We start from the raw sequence: 20,741 nt of genomic DNA, 5'->3' as shown, positions 1-20,741 counted from the left end.
TCGCGGGGGCTTCATTTCGGGAGACGAAAGTACAGTCGCTCCGGGCGGAACGGTTTTTCGAACGAACGTTAGATTTTTCACAAGCGCAAAAGAGGTACCGTGTCAAAATATACGGCACGATATACGGTACCTTGCAAAATCGAAAAGTCACGGGGAAAAGTAATATCTCTCTGAAGAAAAAAGAAATAAATGTAAAAGAAAGTGTACCGTATAAATTTGATCTCGCGTGAATGAGACTTTATTTTCAAGAAAAAAAAAAAATTGGATTGTTCGAAATAGCTGGAGAAGAGTAATATCATCTCCCTTTTTCAACCTTGGATATATTCTTGAAGAACCCCCTGCGTCATACCTCGTTAAGCTAGAGGAAGCCATATTATCTCTCATATTGTACTTCATTTTCTTGTTCAGAATTTTTTCAACGTACAAAAAAAGATAAAGAAAGATAAATAAAATCAGAAAATAAATAAATCATAAAATTAAAAAAGGATAAAATAAAATGTATTTATCCTAGAAAGAGAGATTGTAATATATCAATATAAAATAATTTATATAATCAAAAAGGTAATATTAACATATGTAGAATCTTAAATAAAATAATTGAACTACATTTCCCCCTGATACTATAGTTTTTTTATAAAAAAAATATTTTAAAAATGTAAAAAAAAATCTGAAAAAAAAACATGCGGATATGGAATTATTTGGAAAATTTCTCTCTCTCTCTTGTTACATTCTTCTTTTCTCTTTTCCTAGAGAAGACATTTAGAAAAAATTTTCTTGTGTAAAATTTTGAAATATAAAAAATATAAAAAATATTTTCACGATTTATTTGAATGCCATTTTGCGGTCCTCGGCGCTTTTCTGAAATGAATCAAAGTGACCTAAAAAAACAGGTCACCGCCAACAGGAGACTGCACTTTATCATGGCGCATAATGTACGATTCATGTGTGCGGATTTATATGCATTAATTAGGAAACTTTCCTTTCTCTCCGCAGCAAAATTTTCAGGGGATTTCGCAAAATACCCGCCGGCCCTCCAAAAGTTAATGACGTTGCATTCTGAGTATGCTATCTGCATTATCGTTTCAGGAGCGAGAATCCGGTTCGTCTCGGCGAATGGGTCGAAGTTCGAGTCTCTAGAACAGGTCGTTTGGCATCCCTGAAAGTTGAGGAAGACCCGGCCCAGGAAATCCTGGCGCCCGGGGCGTTCACGCAATTATCCTTACCGCTGAATCTCTATTTGGGCGGCGCGCCGTCGTCCGACATGTACTCGCCGAAGATGAAAACTACAGCCAGCTTCGTCGGCTGCATTCAGACGATCGTGCTGAATAATCGCGAGGTAAGAACACCCGGGATTATACAGCCGCCGCTCCGAAGTTACGCGGTAGATAATGCCACCGTAAGAGAACGTCTTACCTTGGAGTTTGAGCTTCGCTGCTCTGCTAGATAACGTCGCGGAGCTCTCACATGAATTACCTAAATTTCAATCCCTAATCATTGTTTTTGCTTTGTAAAAGAAAAGTAGATGTAATGTGAGGTATATAATTATTATATACCCCCAACTCATAATTCTTCTCGTATTGTACAAATGTCATTATTGCAGCTTATTGTTATTCGTGGTTTTTTATCGCTATTATACATTGTATAATTCCTGTCGCACAGATGGGAATTCTAGCCGAAGCGCTGGGTGGAGTGAACGTGGGCAATTGCGGACACGCGTGCGAGGCCAGACCCTGCGGCGATGCGGAGTGCCGGCCTCTCCGCGAGCGATTCACCTGTCGGTGCCGTCCGGGTGTACCGCACCCATGTCCGGCGCTGGTTCATTATACGCGGCTTGTGCCACCGCCGCTTAGAGCCAGCAGCAGCAGCGCTGTGACATCGTCCGTGAGATACGAGAGGGCTGTGCCCAGCTTCACCGGCAGCGAGAGCTATCTGCATTACAACGACGCCGACACGATGAAGAGGTGCGCGAATCTGCGCGATATAACGAGAACGTGTATAACGAGGGTGACAAATAACGAACGCAACTTTCGCGAAATAAATACGGTCGTTGTTACGATATCAAGAATTTTTTTTTTTTTTTTTAGTTAAATTGCAATAGAGTTTCTATATTTTTCTCGAATTAAATCGTTTTTTTTTTCCTCTCGAATTTGCGTCTGAAAAATTGCCTTCCAATTTGGTAGCGAATTGACTATTACGTGTAAAAGTATTCATAGAGAACGGTCTATGTATACATACGAGCGTATACTCATCGTGTCACCCGACAACATTTCCCAACTGTCATTTGGCGATTCGTTTTTGCAATTTAAAAATCCGACTCGTCCGCTAACACTCTATTAATGTACGCACACGCGCGAAATATAATCGGTAGCGGGCAAAAATTCGGTATATACGACCAAAAACGGCGTATCAAAGCGGCGTTTTGGAAAGCGAGTGGAGCGGTAAACAGCGTTACACGTTATGCTACGCACACGATCGCTCCTTGACCCGCTTTAGTCGCGCCGCGTTTAGTTTATCGAGCGTCGCTGTGACAAGTAATCTGAGGGGAAATAAATCGTGTTTCCCGTTAGATAAACCTTTAACGATTGCACACCTAATTATTTCGATAACGAACAAATTAGCCAATTTGCAGGCGGTATGTTAACGCGTGTCGCGTATTTAATATATACAGACAGATTGTGTTAAAACTCGCTGTTTTACATATAATAGGACCGATTGTTCCAACTTCTTGGTAAGATTTACCCGACAGGTAGCATATTTTCCACCCTTTTCAAATAAGTTCTAAGAAAGAGACGAAGATGTGCTACCTGTCGGGTAAAATTTACCAAGAAGTTGAAACAACCGGCCCATAGTACATATAATACATGTAGTTGATATACGGATGTCGAAAAGTCAAATTATTTTCCCCTTTAGATAATCTTAATTAATCTTTTGCCTAATTTCTTCAGCTAATTAATCACACTCATCGACGCGCTTGCAGGATAATCAGCTACAGGGTGGACATCAACATGAGATTCCGCGCCAGCAGCAGCAGCGGCCTGTTACTCTGGAGCGGTCGACAGTCGGACTCTCAGGAACAAAGGGACGAGAACGACGATTTCCTCGCCCTCGGCCTGGATCACGGCTACCTCACTCTCGCGTATAATTTGGGCTCCGGGGAGGCCGTGCTCCGATATAATCTTACGCGATTGGATGACGATCTATGGCATCGCATCAGGGCTGTTAGGTGAGGAGAAACGCTTTACGCGCTTCGTTACCCGATCTTCCTCCCCTTCCTCCCCTTGCATGCCTATTTTCGTGATATTTATTTATTTAACACCCTGATCGATACGTGGAAGGATGGATTCGAATACGCGGGAGAATAGTTGCTGGTTCTATTTTTAATCTTTCAACGGAACGCGAATTAAAATACACGCACATTGAAATATACTACATTTTATCGCAAATCCATCGAAACGACTGATATTAAATATTAAAAAGTCGTGTATGTGTGCTTTATGATTCAATTTTAATTAAATAAAAACGAATTTAGATTCGCTCTAAAAAAATTTAGTTAACAGGAAATACCGTGTAGACATCGCATATGTAAACAAATGTGTGTTGTCCTATTTTCAATCTTTCATGTAGCTCGAGGCTACATTTAAAATAGTATTATTTTCGTGAAATTCGATAAAGGAAGGATATTTTGATAAACCTTCGCTTTTTATATTAATCCGTACACTGTTCTATATTCCGTTGGAGCCGAATAAAAAAAATATATATGTATGTATATATATCAATATCCGTCTCTCTTGCAGACGGTAAATCGCGTTTTATTAAAAACGGCGAAAAGAAAAATATTTATACTGATTTATATCCGAAATGAAACGCAGCAATGAATAACATTGACTTTTTTTAGAAACGAGCAATGGGCGTCTCTCGTGGTAGATAGCGGTACTGGTGTCTCAGCATCTTCCCCGGGACAATTAAGACAATTGAACACTGATACTGGTCTTTACGTTGGTGAGTGCGCGTGAAATAATAAAATCTGTATACTGTTATATCCCCCATAAATCTAAATTAACTCGCAATTTTGAAACATTAATCATCTATTTCTGTATAAATATTTTATATATTTATTTCGCATCCTGATGAGAAATAGGAAAGATGAAATCGAAACCAATCCATATTTAAGGATGAAGAATTTTGAACTGCAACCTTAACAGAGAGTTTATTTTTTCCTTTTTTAATTTTATTTTGTATATGTACGTAGCAAACGAGCTTTATAGAAAGACTCTTGATAAAAAAATATTGCGCGCGTATTTTCGCCTTCGTATGAGAAAATAATTTTTTTGACGGGGATGCGATCTGTCCTTGAAGGCGGTGCACCGGACATCGTGAGGACAACGGGCGGCAGATACACGAAGGGCATCGTAGGTTGCATCAGCGACCTCGTGTTGGACTCGGACTTCTCGGTCGCCCTGTCGTCGCCCGCTCAGGCGACCAACACGCACTCGTGCATCCCCTGAAAGAGAGATATCCGTGCCGTCCGACGTCAGGTGGTGGTGTTGTCGGGTCCATCCCGAAGTTAGGATATGAAAATTTAAGGATAACGAATCGCGAACGCGCGGCCAAGTGAATCGCGATAGAGTGCTCCGCGCGAAAGTGCATCTGTGTCTCTCTCTCGTGCATCCCACGCGCGCGCGGTTCATCACTTTTGTACAGACTCATCCTTCCACGGGTGGAACACTTTGGAGAAGATGGGGATCGAGTGTGGAGATCGGCAACCGACCGGTCGTCGTGCGAGTGCCATCGAGTGGTACATATATAGGCGGCTTTATTGTAAATATTAATAGGGCGACCGCGCGGAGAGATGTCTATCGCTTGCCTCGTGGCAATCGATCCTCGGTGCAGCGACTTCCTGCCGGTTAATATATACATATATATAAACCGGTCTCGCAGAGAAGGTACGATCGAGGGTGTCGGATAAACGAGGCGACAAAGTTATTTTCTCACGACAGAATTACGAGGTATCGCAAAATTGCGAAAGATTAATAAGTGAATTTTGTTTTACTATAATTGTTACAAAAACGTTAAATGATTACAGCCGTGATCACGTCGGAATCTCACTTCATTGTTTTTATTTTATTCGAAAGTCGTAATTACTTCACTTGATCGTGCTTTTCGATAATTGGGACTATATATCGGGAAAAGAATCAGTCTTGGAGGGCAACTGTTTGTACAATTTGTAAAATTTTTTCCGATACAGAATGATAACTAGAAATTAAATATATATAATTGGGAATTATTAAATGCAGAGAGTGGAAATAACATATCCATTTTTCGCAAAAATGATGCCACCAACGGATTGAAGAGGAGATACACGCGTACGCGATAAAATAATACTCTGATGTATAGTTAAACATTAAATAAATACTGAACTACCGTGTTTTCCTACCACGTGTTTCCCCGTAAGTAATTACAATTAAGTAATTCTTTTTCAAAGTTGTTATAAGTTGTAAAAAAAAAGAGAAACAAATTAAAAACATTCTCTTTACAGTTGCTAGTATTTTCAAACTTATTTTTTCTAATTAAATTTTAATTATTGGATATGTTATTAAGAGATAAAATCAAATAAAGAAACTCGTTTATTTTATATTTAAATACAATTCATTAATTTAGTAAAACTGATCGATTCAAATTACGCTATGACAATTCTATTCGCGAGATTTGCGAAAAAAGCTTTTTCCATTTTTTCCCTAAAATTACAGTATAAAATTATAGCAATCGCTTTTAAAGCAAATTACACAAAATCAGAGATCTAAATTAAATGAAAATTTGTCGCAATTTTTGCAACCACTTTGTTGCAGAAATTAGCATTTGCATCATGGTATAACTAACTTTCGCGCTATCTGTGTTTATAAATTTAATCTAATAATTTAAAAGGAATAGAGTAAAGTACAACGGGTTAAATTAAAAATTGGCAGCAATTACACTCGTTTTTGCTCGTATCGGGAAAAGTAAAACGTGTTGAATCAAACTGAAACTTTCGTCCGAACGTTTCGCAGTTGAACCATTGTGCTATTAACAATTTCAACTTTGCCTATATCTGCGTACTTAATAAGAAGCTTCTCTCGGAAATCGTTTCGTAAATTAAATTCGCGCGCAAATTATATTATCGTTCGTAATGAAATTTATAGCAACAACAACTACGTAGTATTACGATGATACTGGAGTCAATGAGGCGGCAAAAGTGCGAGTATTAATTTAACACTCTACAACGTAGAATTTCATCCCGAGAATTAATCCCGTAACACAATACTTACTTAAATTACGTAAGCGCGATATATATTATATATAAGAGACTTGGAAAATTTATGCGAGACATTCCCGGTTGAATGGTGGAATTAAGGAAGTCGTTGCACCAGGACAGCCGTTGCCCGGCCGGATATAAAATTCGACGGAGAGCGTCTCAAAGACGGCGCTTTCGCGGCCTAATAAGATAAAAGTATGTAGAAAAAAAAAAACAACCCCTCCGCGTCAATTTTGATTACTCCCTCCGACCGGATGTTACCTACGACACGAGGTGTCACATTATCTTCGATCCTTACGGATTCAAAGCGTTCAAGATTATCGAGAAATTTGGGGCGACGTGTCTAAATCGGCGCTGGATAGAATTTTTAATGGAAAAGTCGACGGAGAAGAAAAGTATATATAAAGAGAGAATTCTCGAGGATTTCTCGAAAAATGAAAATTCTACATTACGCGGAGTTAATTAATTTAGCAGTTAACTCTGTTCTATATTTGTTATTCATTACGTTATAAAATAGCGCGAATATAAGAATGAAATAACGCGTGCGCTATTTTAGTTTTTCTCTCTCACAAATGATGATAATTTCTTTTTATACTTTTCTCTTCTTTAAATATTTTTAATCTAATAACGCTCTAATTTAATTCATTAATTAACATAAAGTATGTCATATCTTTTCTTTAACTTCTTCCGGCTGAAAATATGGAATTCGTCTTTGAAAGAAAATGTGATTATTCGGTCAGAATTTGATATATAACGCGTAAAATTAAATTGATTAAAAAAGTGATATTATTACGAGAAAAGAGAGTTCTATATCCGGCGTCGGTTCAGGCAGCTCCTTCGAATCACTGCGTACCGCAACTTTTTCTAATGATCTTAGGACTTATCACGATCCTTTTCTAGCAGCTAAGTATCACAAGCGCAGCCACGAGCACGTGTTTTAGTTCCATTGATGATATCGAAAAAAAAAAGTTAATATTGTGATCGATACGAGTAACTACTACTACTATTAAAAGTAGAAGAGAGCTATACCATGGACCAAACACCAACACCTTTATCATCATTTAACAAGAATAATGCAACCGCAAAGTGCAAAGTGCACATCTTGATGGCAATGCGGAACTCGCATCCTTCATGATCTTAAGTATCCCGGTGTTGGGCGAGCTTTACAAATGATTAATGGATCTTTAAACATTTCGTCCGTATATATACATATACATATGAATGCTATATATCTCGAAAATATTTTCAGATTGTTACAGCAATAAGTATATCTTTGCGCCGAATTTGCCGTCTCTCTTGCGTTAAAAATGAAGTAATCTTGACTTTTGGGGGATTATCAAGAAGTGAGATGATTAATTAAAATTATTACCGTATACTCGCACATATAGATGGAAATATATATTTTGATTGAGTTGAGTTTCGGAGATTATATTTCCTCGTAATGGCAAAATTGAGTATTAAGTGAAATAAGTAGCTTGATCAATATTATGTCATGTGCACTATGAAAAGTGCGTATGAAAAGTACTTGTGTGTATGTAATAACATTTGTGTCGTTATAAATAATAAGTTATGATATTCTGTTGAATTCAACGAAGGAAAGCGAGAAAAACGGAGGATAACAATGACACTTTTACATACATAGACGTATAAAAAAGAAAGAAGAACAAATATCTTTATTATGCAGATGCTCGTCGCATATTTTTTTATCTTCATAGAACGTTTCAATCTTATGAGCACAATTTAGCACTCTCTACCGGTCGGAAAATCCCAGGTCAATCACGTATACACATCCTATCTCGCGTGAGAAGAGGCGGAAAGATGAAGAGAGAAGGTGAAAAAAGTGAGGCATATGAAAGAGAAATGAGATGAGAGGTAACGTAAGGCATATAGAGTAATCGATAAACTTCACTTTTGTCATCGCACGAAAATGATCTTGAAATGACCTATTCGAACACACATCATAAAAGCAATCGGCTATAGTCAATTTTGTACGGATGTTATTTTCGGGACTAAATATAATAATATATCAAAGGTGAGTGGTAGTCGCGTAGAAAGTGTAATAATATATACAATTTAAATGAGATTGTATGTCGAGAATTAGCAGGCGGGTAACTTTATCGCGTCCTCATTAATCTTCTCACGCTTGAACTTTCGCAAGAAAAAAAAAATCAAAGTATTCGCAAGAGATAAGAGGATTTCGTGATGAATGAAATGATTAAAAATTGTTTCCCAACAGTTTGTTATTGTTACAGCACATTTAAATGAAATAAAAAAATATCTCACAGTGCAATTTTTTAAAATAAAAATGATTTAGATCTGTGTGCATGGGAGAGATTGTATACCTAATATATTTTTGTTATTTAAGATACAATTTTTTTTTCGCGCACAAGTGTATAACAGCGTGGGAGGATTAAAGGCACTTTTTCTAGCGTAATTCAATGTACAATATTTCGCGTAAGTGTGCATTGAGTGACTCGAGGCTTCTGTGCTCGTATACGTTAAAATCGTTTTGTATAGCGCGTGTATACTCGGTTTCTTGCGCGCTGACAACTGAACACGCAGATAGAAATTCGCGGACACGGAGAATTCCTCAGGAAGTTCCAAGTATGCTCCGCTCTCGTTTTGTAATTGCAACGCATTCAACTCGGAAATATGGTTCCTGGACGCATTCCACCCAGCGCCGTCGAAATTGCTCCAAGTGTGCAATGTATTCGAATATTCGATAATAATATTCCGCACAGCCACGGTACAATTAATTCCAAAAGTGGTTCTCTCGAGTATCTGCATATATACGCCCGAATTGCGAATATTCGGATCGATATATAATTATTTCATTACTTCAACAGCGAATTCAGTATGCAGTAATTATCGTTACAAAACAAAGCAATTATAAATTACAAATGGAGTCAAATTCGCAATTAAATATTCGAATTAACTCTATCCTCGGGACTCCGAGTAGTTTGAAAGACGAGACCGATGCTCGAAAATTATTTTCATCGCATATATTCGCGCGTCAGCGTCGATAAATAATATTAAGTGTCAAATAAACGATCGTGCGCTTATCGAGTATTCGAGTACGAAAAAAACACTCGAACAAACACGACGGCACAAATCCGATTCTAACACCAACGTGATGCTATGATAGTAGATCGGAATATTAATTAATCAGTGTTTGCCTTCGCGCTTGTTGTTTCGTACTGTCAATCGCGCGTTTTCAAAGATCAAAAGAAGAAAGTGTCATATCTTATATATGTAATAAGAACCGGCGATCCTTTGATAAAGCACGCAGCATCCTTGTGGAAAAATCAACGCGCGCTTTTCGTTTTAATGTTTAAATGTGCTATATCGAATTAGAGTCACAGAAATTGTGTCACTTTAAGCTGCAATAATTTTATTTGCGCGCGAAACAACTTCTACAGAGATGAAATCGATCGATTTCTTTTTGCGAAATTTGATCTGGATTTGAGATATGAGAATATGGCAAGATAAGATGAATTTGCGAAAACTCTAAAAAAATATAAAATTACAAAAAAGAGCAATTGATTGAAGTACATTTGATTTTTAACGTAGTAAACATGTAATGTGATCTAATTTTAGCAAATAGTACGTATTATCCTCGATAAGATGTACTAATTGCTTAAGATTATTATTGCTGTCTAAATGATATGCAGTCTAGATGATTTATTTATTTATTAAATTATAGAGTGCAGCTGCGAATTGATGCGATTAATCTTGTAATGTGCGAGACGATCAAAATGTTCCGCTAAATAATCGGTAATAAATATATTATATGGCGTATTGTTCCTTTCATTATTGAAAAACTGAATCGTAAAAAAATCAAAGATTGGAAAAGCTTAGATTAGAAAAACGGCGTCGCTTTTTTTTCTAAAATTGTCTGCCGATTAACGTTGTGTGATTGGCATTCGATTTTCAGATAATCTGACTGAATCTGGTTGCAAGACCAAATTTATCATAAATCTTAATTCTTTCGTGCGCAAATTCTATCAAAAATTGTTTTAATTATATGTTTCTTAGTGGAGAATCTATTTCTTTAAAGGACACGAGTAACCAAAATGTGTTAATGGATCGGTATCGATATAAAAATTATTAACAAAAGAAACAAGTGGAATTGCTGGCAATAATGTGCTTCTGCGAATATTAATTAATCTCAAATATAGTTTCCTAGTCGACTTATTAATTGTAACTTCTTCATTAAACTTAGCATGATAAAAGAAATGCACGAAATAGTTAAATAATATTGAAACACATTAAGTCTTTAAATTAAATGAGCTTACGAATATTTCTCTTGCGAATAAAATTTACGAATGCTAATATCTATAGAGGAGATGCCGTTTTTCTTTGCGCGCTTGTTAATTTTCAAGTGTAACTTGAGTCGGCGTACCTATCGTAGAAAAAAAGAGAAAGCTTATAAAAAAATTCGGTCTCGAATTCGCTTCCAATCGATAAAAATCGTTCCTCTTACGGTGAATGATTATTCGATTGTAGAAAAAAGGAGAAGTGCAAATGCAATCAGACGTGCGCATTTGATTTCGAGCACCGTACAAGCACCTAAACATCGAAGTTGTTTCCTATTGTTTTGGATATATATGCAGGGTGAGCTGTTTGAACGAGAATGTTGCGATAGAAATCCAAAATATTGTAATAAATTAAGATGAAATTTAGAAATTCGTGGAAGAGAGTACAATCGAGATTAATTGATTAAATATAAGGACTCTACACATTCTCGTGGAAATAACTTGCCCTGCAGATGTAATTTCTTGCGCGAAAATAATTGATCTATAAAATTCTATACGAATTTCAACCCTTTCGCAACTTTTGTTTATCGAAAACATTCGAAGAATGAATGACGAATAAATGTCTGTTCTCTGTGAATTTATACACTTTGCACAAGTCTACAATTTGCATTACTTTAACATTATAAATTATAAAATATCGTTATTATGATACAAAAAAATTCAAGTGATTTCTAAAATCTCTTGGAAAGAGATATATAATGATAAATTAACGCGTATTTTCGCAAATTATATATAAGTCGTAAATAATACCATTTTTATCCGTTGTTTACGCGAAAGTGTGCGAATAAGCGCTTGAATTTAATATACTATAAAAATCTTAACTCTGTCACCCTGCATATCTTTATTTTATATATTGATACACATTAATTCGGACGCACATAAAATCACTTACCCGCTAATGTTTAGCGAAAGGGTTGAGGCGTGATCACAAACGTTAAGAAGAGAGATTTTTTAGCGGCTCGAAATGATATTCGACGATTAAGCACATGTAATAAGGCTGACGCGTATATATATACTTACATCATATCCACTTATAAATTAAAAAAAAGAAGCAAATCGCTGAATATCACACCTCAAGACAAAAGAGAAAAAAAAAACGCGGAAAGAAGCACTATGATATATATTAAAAAGGAAAAAAAATATCAATATACATATTAATAAAAATATATATATATATATATATATAAATATATATATAATAGATATTATATTATTACTGAATATTATATTAATATATGATGCTATATATATATTAACTATTTCTATTATGTCCGTCTGCAAAGTCTATTAGAAGAGTCTATCCTGTCAACCTATTCTTACGACCCACATGTGGATGATCTCCTCGGATATCTATGTACATACACGTGTGTGCGTGCGCGTATATCAAGACGAGCGTGCGATTGTCGCGGAGGACAAATGGTTTTCCTTTTAAAAACTCGCGGATAAGAGGAGATCCGCGAAAAATCGCACGCACGTTTGCGAAATATACACGTGTCACGCGCACAAGCACGAGACTCAGCGAGCGACCGAAAGCCCGGTCCTCGATGGACTCTCCCGTCCTCGTTTCAAAGACGATCAATGTGTAAGACCTCCGTCATTAAATGTTCGTGACACGCTCGTGGCAATAAAAAAAATAGGACGCTACGTTCGCGATCTCTACGTTTACGATTTCTCGCTTCAATCCTCTCCGGCGTCGTCGTCGACGTTCGCGCGCAAAATGTTGTAAATTAATCTTGGACACGTGACAATTGTCAATGTATGTATGTGCGTCGAGAAGAGTAAGTTTCCTCGTCAATTTTAATGTTTTTACAAAAATTGTTGACTTAATATACTGTTTTTTATTTGCGCAGCTAATCAATAATTATAATTAAAATTTATCATTAATTTGAGATATTCCACACTGAGAGAATTTTCTCTTAGAATTTACCCCGAAAATCATGGTAATCGTGGGACGATAAGAATTTTATGAGAATTTCTCTGATTAATATTTATCACAATAAAAATGATATCTATCACAATAAAATATGAAACATGTTTGATTAATTTTACTATGCAATATAGTAAAATTAATAGATGATAGATATTATTATTTTTATTGTGATAAATATAAATCAAAGAAATTCTCATAAAATTCTTTCCATATATCATATTGTCCCACGATTACCATGATTTTCAGGGTAAATTCTAAGAGAAAGTTCTCTCTGTGCAGTAAAAATAAAATAATCATCTTTAGTAACATTAAGTAACTTTTTGCTTAAATTATGTTGAAAAACTTATATGTTCTTATATTCATGTAAAAAATTCACGATTAATTATTCTGTAAATGTTGTGCACAAAATTTAATTATATAATGATCAAATAATTTATATAAAGGACTTTTAAATAGAATAAAGATAATTGAATATGACAAACTGCAAAAAAATATTGATTGATATCGAGTCGTATTTAAATAATATATACAATAGATTAAAAAAAATAACTGTCTTTTATATATTCTTGCAAAAACTACGTTATGAAACACAAGTATTTTTATATTACTTTATGTCATTTTTTCTCTGCATAATTATTTATTAAAAGTCACGGAGTAAGTTCACTTAGATTTGCATTTCGTCGTAATTTTTTATCTATGCGTGCACACGTGTCCATGAATTAATAAAACAATATTTCTCATTAAAGCGATGTATCCAATCATGTAACGATTGAATCAATTTACATACTTATCGCGCACAAACGTCGACGCTGACCTCTCATATGACGTGATATACGTGATTACGTATGATATTCTTTTCGAGGTTTCGGTTACAGAGTACGTGTATCCCCGACTGCGATTCGAAACGAAAAATTTGCGGATCGCGTACCGTGTTTTACCGGGCGATCGATTCGCAATCGACATTTTATACGTGTGCGATTTAACATAAGCCCGAAATTATAAATTATTTACACGGTGGCGCAATTCGGGTTTTGCGTATCGCGCGAATACGGCGCGATTATTTAATGGATTGTGTACGTATACGTTTGAATACACGCAGTGGTTAAATTCATATGAACTATGAGCAAATGTGTGTGTCTCAGCCCATATGTTGTCAAAGCATCAATAAAAAAGAAAAAGAGATTTTATAAATAGCGCTGTGTGTCTCTTGCTCTCCCATTCCTATCTTATCCTTAATTCAGAATATTTTGTAATTCACAACAATCAATAATAATAATAATAGAATTTTCTTGTGTTGAGAGAGAAAACAAAGAACATAATACATGCTCTTTCTCTCTTTCTCGATATTATTTAACAATCTTTTCTGTTGTACACACATGCGGTTCTCAATCCGAAATATATATATATATATAAATCAAAAAGACAAAAAGGCTCGTATAATGCAACGCAATAAATAATAATAATGGAATATAGTGAAAGGCCAACTAACGAGCAAATAAATAGATATAATATAATATAATAAATTCATTTAATCATGCTCTTAAAATTCTTAACATGTAAATTCTTAACATGTAGACGTTTCGACTTATTTAGTCTTCCTCAGTACAAATTCTAACTTAAACAAACGCTTAAATAATATAATAATTAAAGTATATCAAACGACCATGACGAGCGAATATCCATCAATATTTTAACATCGGTGTATTTTCTAAGAGGCACAGCAAGAATAACATTTCCCATCTTATCATTATGGAAGAATGGGTTTAAAATCTCTCATTACTAACAAAAGCGTTGTTTAAGTTAGAATTTGTACTGAGGAAGACTAAGTAAGTCGAAACGTCTACATGTTAAGAATTTACATGTTAAGAATTTTAAGAGCATGATTAAATGAATTTATTATATTATATTATATCTATTTATTTGCTCGTTAGTTGGCCTTTCACTATATTCCATTATTATTATTTATTGCGTATATATATATAATTGTATAATTTTATTGACTTACCATTAACGCCAATTTAGCAAGTTGTAGCAAGTACCATCCGAGATTGCGTAAAATGATAGCACGATGTCGCTCTTTCCCGCCAAAACACTCGAGACGATATCGAATGGAAGTCAGGGGCTCGATTCTTGAATTCATTCGCAAGAGAAACGTATGCGCAAGTTTGGCTCTTACAGAAAAGGTTCAAGTTGACTGGCTAAAAGCCATGCGATAGCCAATCAACTTGCAACTTTTCTGTAAGAGCCGAATTTGCGTATACGTTTCTCTTGCGAATAAATTCAAGAATCGAGTCCCTGGTGATGATCCTCACAGAAGCGTACATATCTTATCGAGGCACATGGTATCATTAAGCTCGCATATTGTCGGAAAGGAAAATATTTTCTAAAAAAAATAATAAATTCTGTTGTTATACTATAACATATACATAAATAATAACATATATTGTAAATTGTATCATAATTAAAACATGCAGTATAACACTCAATATATTAGCCCAATATATAGCGTTATATTGTATACTCTCTTAATTATTTTTACTATAAATACTATATATTAATTTTATATATACTAATGCAAATAATATATCCTAACTATTATTATATATTACTACCATAACCTCTATACTCTACATTATAGTCAAGCTATATATACATACTACTATACAATTAAAAATTAAATATTTATAGTTACCTAAATATTAACATATTCTATTTTATCGTTATTATGAAAAAATGCATTTTAAAAATCCACGCGAATTTCAGAAGCATCCCGGATGCATCCAAGCACGAGACTGTGCAGTCAGCTGATCCGATTGGCGGTGCTTTCCGCCGAGGCAACTAATCGATTAATCGACACCGTCGAGTGCGGTCGATCGCGCGTCTTTATCGCGACGCGCGTCTATCGCACGCTGACGCGTCTATGTCCTCGGAAAAGCAGCGAGCGATCATTGCGATGGGTTCGCGGAGCAGTTCCGCCCCTGTTGTCGAGAGTCTCGGTAATCCCTCTGTGACGAGACTGACGAGCGTCCGAGTGTTTCCGCGTTAAATGTCATGACGCGACGACGACGACGACGCGCCAGCACTTCGTCCCACAAGTGACACGATTCTCTCTCTCTCTCTCTTTTTTTTTTTTCTTCCCTCGCGGATATTCCCAGTGTTCGATAAACGCTGATGATCCTCGATTGTGAAAGCAGATCGAGGCAGCGATCCTCACTGCGTCGCTTAAATGGTAAGTTTGTAGATAATGACGCCTCTTTTCCCCTCTCCGCGTCGTCGACGATGATGAATGGACGCGACTAAATGACAGTACGATGATCGAAATGTCGCGTGATGAAAAATACCAGGCGGTCAGCGTAACCCAGATTCGCGTATCGCGATTAGCCAAACCACAGATATCCGGGAGAAATCTGGAGAAATTCGTAATTGGCCGTAATAGCGTTCCGCGATACGCGTCACTCGATGAGTATTGTATTTTGTATCGTGAGCTCTCTTTACACAGGCTTCATTGGCTTTTACGTGTTTTTACGCGTCGGTTGTGTCGCGTATGCAAATACGAGTGATTTGACAATTTTTCATGTGACTATGTTTATTATAAATGTTTAGATGTAAACAGAATAATGTGTAAATATCAAATGCATCAATTCTTCTTTACTATGATAAATAAATTGCTTTAATCGGTTATTTTCTTCTTATTTGTATAATTGAATCTTTATATGTATTTATAATATATTTATAACCATTTGATTTTGAAAAATAGCAATTTGTAAATTTTATGAGAACTTACTAAATTATACAGTAATTGTGAAAATTAAATCTTTTTATTTATTTTTTTGTAATATATTATATTTTAGAAACTAGAAATGCAATAAGATTAGTAAATGTATGTTTGCGTGCAAAAACAAATGTGATATTTCTCTTTTTTAAAGATTTAACTTGAGATATACCGATCATCTTATATTAAATTTTAGAATACATCTTAGGAAGAATTTTAATAAGATTAATAGATATTAAAATGTAATCGCTTTGTAAATATGAGGTACATAGAATATGCAGTATGCATAGATTGTGTAACGCAATTACTTAACAAGAGTCATCAACATAAGTCTTATGTAATTAGTAGTAATGACATAGTCTTCTATTTTAAATGACAGATCATGCTGCAAAGCATTAAGAAATATTGAGATTCTTCCTTCAATTGTATTGATTTTGACTTATTTTTTGAAAATATTACTTGTTCTAGGCTTTGCGTATTATGTCAGCAATAGTACCGAATACACATAATATAATAGATCATGCAGTCGAGAAGGAAAAGTTACTGGAGGATCTATTAATGTCCGCAAAAGAATGTCATGTCAGGTTTGGCGGACGCGCGGAATTAGCTACAGAATCAGAGGCATGCGTAGCAAAGCTCTGCCATATATTTGAATCGATCTTTGATCATGGATTAAAGACAAATTATATAGAAAAAATCAACTCAGCCTTCAGGTAATATTTACAATATTTTGTAAATGATCAAGTTTAAATTTATCTTTGTTCTGCAATTGTCTCTGTATGAGTTTATACAAGGTCATGAAACAGACCGCATGCTTATCCGATATATGACTCATGAGCGAGATGATAAATGCATGGAGATGACTTTTTTTTATTGATAAATTTTTAATATGAGTCAAACAATCATATTTAAGTTTAAATCGCAATGTGACAAAAATAATGAAATATTAAAAGATATTTTCTCTCATATTTGTTTTATAGACACGTATCCGACTTAGTCTCTGGTGGTAATGTAAAACCTGGTAATATAACAGATGCGGCATTCTGGCCATGCATAAAAGAACAACTCACTTGGCACGAACAGGAACGTTTTGATATATTGAGAAAGGTGCATACAGATTACGGTCGAGGCAGAGCATGGCTGAGGGCTGTCTTGAATGAAAGATCTCTGGAACGGCATTTACATGCTATCATAAACCCTGACACATTATCTCCCTTCTATGAAGAATGGGCCTTTTTACTCGATCAGGAGAAGAATTCTGTACTACCTAATGTAGCTGCAGGTACTTTTCGCTCTTAGACAGTGATTGTTCTATTTATATCAAAAAGTATAAATTAATTAGATTATTTGTAGGTCTTGGAACAATCTTATTTGCAATAAGAGTAGATAATGAGGAACTTGATGACTTGAAAGGAAAAGACATGGACAAAAATAGAGGGGCACAATCAGAGCCAATTATTTCTACATTAATTCCAGGTGAATATTAAATCTATTAATTAATACAAAAGATTTGTCATGTTTAACAAAAAGTTTTTAAGTATAAAAGCGAGATCATATAATGTTAAATACACACACATAATGTTAAATAATTTTTTATTAATCAAAATAGATATTCTATATGATTTTTTCATCTAAAAGATTTTTTCAATCTTTTTATTTTAAAAACTCTATTGAAAACAGTATTCAAATGACAAATAAGATTTTTGTATCATGTCTATAAAAAATTGTCAAATTATTAATATGCTAATCATAATTTGTCAGATTCCCTTGCATCTGAACAGGAAAAACGGAAAAAGAAAGTGCCGACACGTATAATTTCTTTCGATGATGACAATGAGGAAGACGAACACAGGGAAACCACAACTTCTATAAGTGCACCACCGACATGTCGCAGCTCGCCTACGGCAGTATCGACTAAAGATTCTATCTCACCTTGTTTATCAGATTCTCAACCACAAGTTGATTCCAACAATAGTACAGTTAATACAAAACTTTTGGAATGGGAACAACGGTAGACATCTCTTGTAATATTACATAATAACAGATATACATAATATTTTTTCACGTATATAATAAAAACTTTTCTAATATTATCAGTGAGTCTTTCGAAGAAGAAAAAGTATTAACTCCTATAATGGATAGTGGAAATATGGGCGGCCTTGTACCTGTATCATCACTCGATCAAACATTGGATGATATGATAGTCACTCTGCCAAATTATTTAAACGCAAGTTTATATTTTGATTAGTTTTAAAATAACAATTTAATATACTGTTATATACAAATGTATTTAAAGGTTCAAAGCAGATTTATATATGTTGTAAATGTTTATACTTTGTAAATGTTTATGTTAATAATACTAATCACACACACAATTCCTAGACAAGAGATAGATTTAATTCGTAATCGATTTCTTTGTAAAGAACAAGATTTAAAAACAAAATATACAAGACTATAATTTTCTTTTTAAAAGTCTTATTTTCATTCAGGATTCAGCAGACGTGACAGAACCTGCAGTGGAAGCAACAGAACCATTAGTTGGTTTAGATTTGCATATAAATCCAGAGAATCTAGATATAGATACATTACGTGTAAGGCTTTTAGCTATGACAGAAGTGTTGGAACAAGCTAGAGAAGATGCTATAACAAGCAGATTACAATTAGCTCGCTTCCAGAGGCAACATCAACATTATTTAGAAAGGCACGAATTGCAATTGCAAACATTAAATAGGTAATTATGATTGATTAATTTATAAATAATTATTTTATACATAGATTGGCTCACACACATAACTTAATTGTCCTAATTTCCATTTAATTAAGTGAAAGTATAATCTCAAAAGTTTTTAAAAAATTTATATTTATGAATAATAGTTATATATAATATGGATCATACTAATCGATGTATGTAATTCAGCTAATATATTTGTTGATAGATTACGTAATGAATATATAATTCGTAACTAATCCGACTCACGTTTTTAATTATACAGAGAAAACGAACTCTTACGACAACAGTTGCGTAAGTATGTTACTGCCGTTCAAATGTTACGAAGAGATTCCAATTCCACGACGATATCCGAGGAAGATCCGTCGTTGGATTATCATAATGAGGCACGACAGTACGAAGAGAAGTTGATACAGGTTGCAGATATGCATGCCGAGTTAATGGAATTTAATGCTAGACTGACAATGCAATTGACAAACAAGTATGTAATCATACATTGCGAAATCATGCGAGTTTCATGATGATAGTTCTCCTAATTGAGTTTGAATTTTATGCAGGGACAAACTAGTGAAGATGTTGCTAACAGAATTGGAGTGTCTCCGAGGACCGTTGAATGAGGACGATTTACCTGCGGAACCACCGTGTCTTATTCACATATGGATTCCATCCGCGTTTCTCACAGGACAGCCATCCGACATACATCATGTTTATCAAGTATAAGAAACGCAGCTTCATATAAAATTTTTTTTTATCAAAAGAATTTTTCTCTAATTTGCCCCGTGTCCAACATAGATTTATGTACGCATAAGGGACACAGAGTGGAACATTTACAGGCGATATGCTCAATTTTATGCGCTTTATAGAGAGCTAAAGAAACATGACGCTATTGTTAATACTTTTGAGTTTCCGCCAAAAAAAACAATAGGAAATAAGGTAAATTATATACATGTGTATGTGTGTGTTAATAAAATATTAGATGATGCATAAATTTGTAATCGTATAAGCATTTAGATGTAATGAGAGTAATCGTTATAATTTTCTAGGATGCGAAATTTGTGGAAGACCGGCGACAAAAACTGCAACAGTGGTTACGACGCGTCGTCGGACGAATAGCGCAGTGCTCTCCCGCATTTGCGTGTAGGCCGAGCAGACAGACGCTCGTATCTTTGATGCCTTTCTTTGGGTAATTCATTTAGTTTATGAGAATTACGCTTTCAATAAATTAACATTGTCCAGCGGTGTGACCTGAATGACTACTGGACAGCACTGGTATAAACGAATCCATCATAATTATACAGATATATTCGGTAAATTTAGTGCTAAATGTAACCACCTAATAGCTTATTTTAATGTATATTAAAATTGGTTACTTTTAGCGCTAAATGTGTATAAACATTTGTTATAAACATTGACATGGGTCTTGTCAAAAAAATAAGGATTATTTTTTACAATGTGTTCTTGCATCTTTGCCAAGAGATCATTTTTTTTTTATTTTCAGTGATAGTCCTAATGCTGAGGAATCGAGGAAAAATAATTCCGCAAGAAGTACTTTTTCTTCCTCCCCTCAATATATGGGTTTATAATTATGACAATTTTTATAGACAATTTGTACATACATGAAACAAAAATATTAATTTAATTATGTGAGATGAGTATCTTGTTATACATATTATAATGTTGACAATTAAAAAGATGAACGTATGATT

General features: G+C 34.9%; 2 protein-coding genes and 1 long non-coding RNA gene across 8 annotated transcripts in view; 2 read left to right on the top strand and 1 right to left on the bottom strand.

Moving 5' to 3' along the window:
• Positions 1-13,728, top strand: part of LOC145936072 (pikachurin) — a 99,828-nt gene extending 86,100 nt beyond the window's left edge. For all 4 annotated transcript variants that reach the window (XM_083037954.1, XM_083037951.1, XM_083037953.1 and 1 more), the window contains 5 exons: positions 1,087-1,336; positions 1,660-1,961; positions 2,978-3,223; positions 3,896-3,999; positions 4,357-13,728. In XM_083037954.1, coding sequence (XP_082894080.1) covers positions 1,087-1,336; positions 1,660-1,961; positions 2,978-3,223; positions 3,896-3,999; positions 4,357-4,505 — 1,051 coding nt within the window. In that variant the 3' untranslated portion in view covers positions 4,506-13,728. The remainder of the gene's footprint in view (positions 1-1,086; positions 1,337-1,659; positions 1,962-2,977; positions 3,224-3,895; positions 4,000-4,356) is intronic.
• Positions 1-15,451, bottom strand: part of LOC145936083 (uncharacterized) — a 57,739-nt gene extending 42,288 nt beyond the window's left edge. The window contains exons 1-3 of one of the 2 annotated variants that reach the window (XR_014425324.1): positions 15,228-15,451; positions 14,541-14,918; positions 4,362-4,501 (exon numbers count right to left, since the gene is read on the bottom strand). This is a non-coding gene — a long non-coding RNA (uncharacterized LOC145936083). Of the gene's footprint in view, positions 1-4,361; positions 4,502-14,540; positions 14,919-15,227 lie in introns of those variants that run through there. The other variant, XR_014425323.1, reaches the window with a different exon arrangement.
• A 69-nt stretch (positions 15,452-15,520) lies between these two features.
• On the top strand, positions 15,521-20,663 carry LOC145936074 (sorting nexin-29). 2 transcript variants are annotated; one of them, XM_083037955.1, is made up of 12 exons: positions 15,521-15,764; positions 16,776-17,020; positions 17,288-17,589; positions 17,661-17,783; positions 18,069-18,318; positions 18,405-18,534; positions 18,797-19,038; positions 19,301-19,516; positions 19,593-19,749; positions 19,828-19,968; positions 20,079-20,218; positions 20,534-20,663. In XM_083037955.1, exons 1-12 carry the CDS (start codon positions 15,762-15,764, stop codon positions 20,616-20,618), a joined length of 2,034 nt encoding a protein of 677 aa, XP_082894081.1. In that variant the 5' UTR covers positions 15,521-15,761; the 3' UTR covers positions 20,619-20,663. The 2 variants fall into 2 exon arrangements, with proteins under 2 accessions (XP_082894081.1, XP_082894082.1); XM_083037956.1 differs by lacking the exon at positions 15,521-15,764 and adding an exon at positions 15,822-16,156.
• Positions 20,664-20,741: the final 78 nt, after the last annotated feature.

The sequence above is a fragment of the Prenolepis imparis genome, unplaced genomic scaffold (assembly GCF_030444845.1).
Source record: "Prenolepis imparis isolate NDT839.2.m4 unplaced genomic scaffold, iyPreImpa1.0 SCAF_5, whole genome shotgun sequence".
Taxonomy (NCBI): Eukaryota; Metazoa; Arthropoda; class Insecta; order Hymenoptera; family Formicidae; genus Prenolepis; species Prenolepis imparis.
Note: the sequence above shows the minus strand (reverse complement) of the source record. Positions and strands in the feature narration are given on the sequence as shown.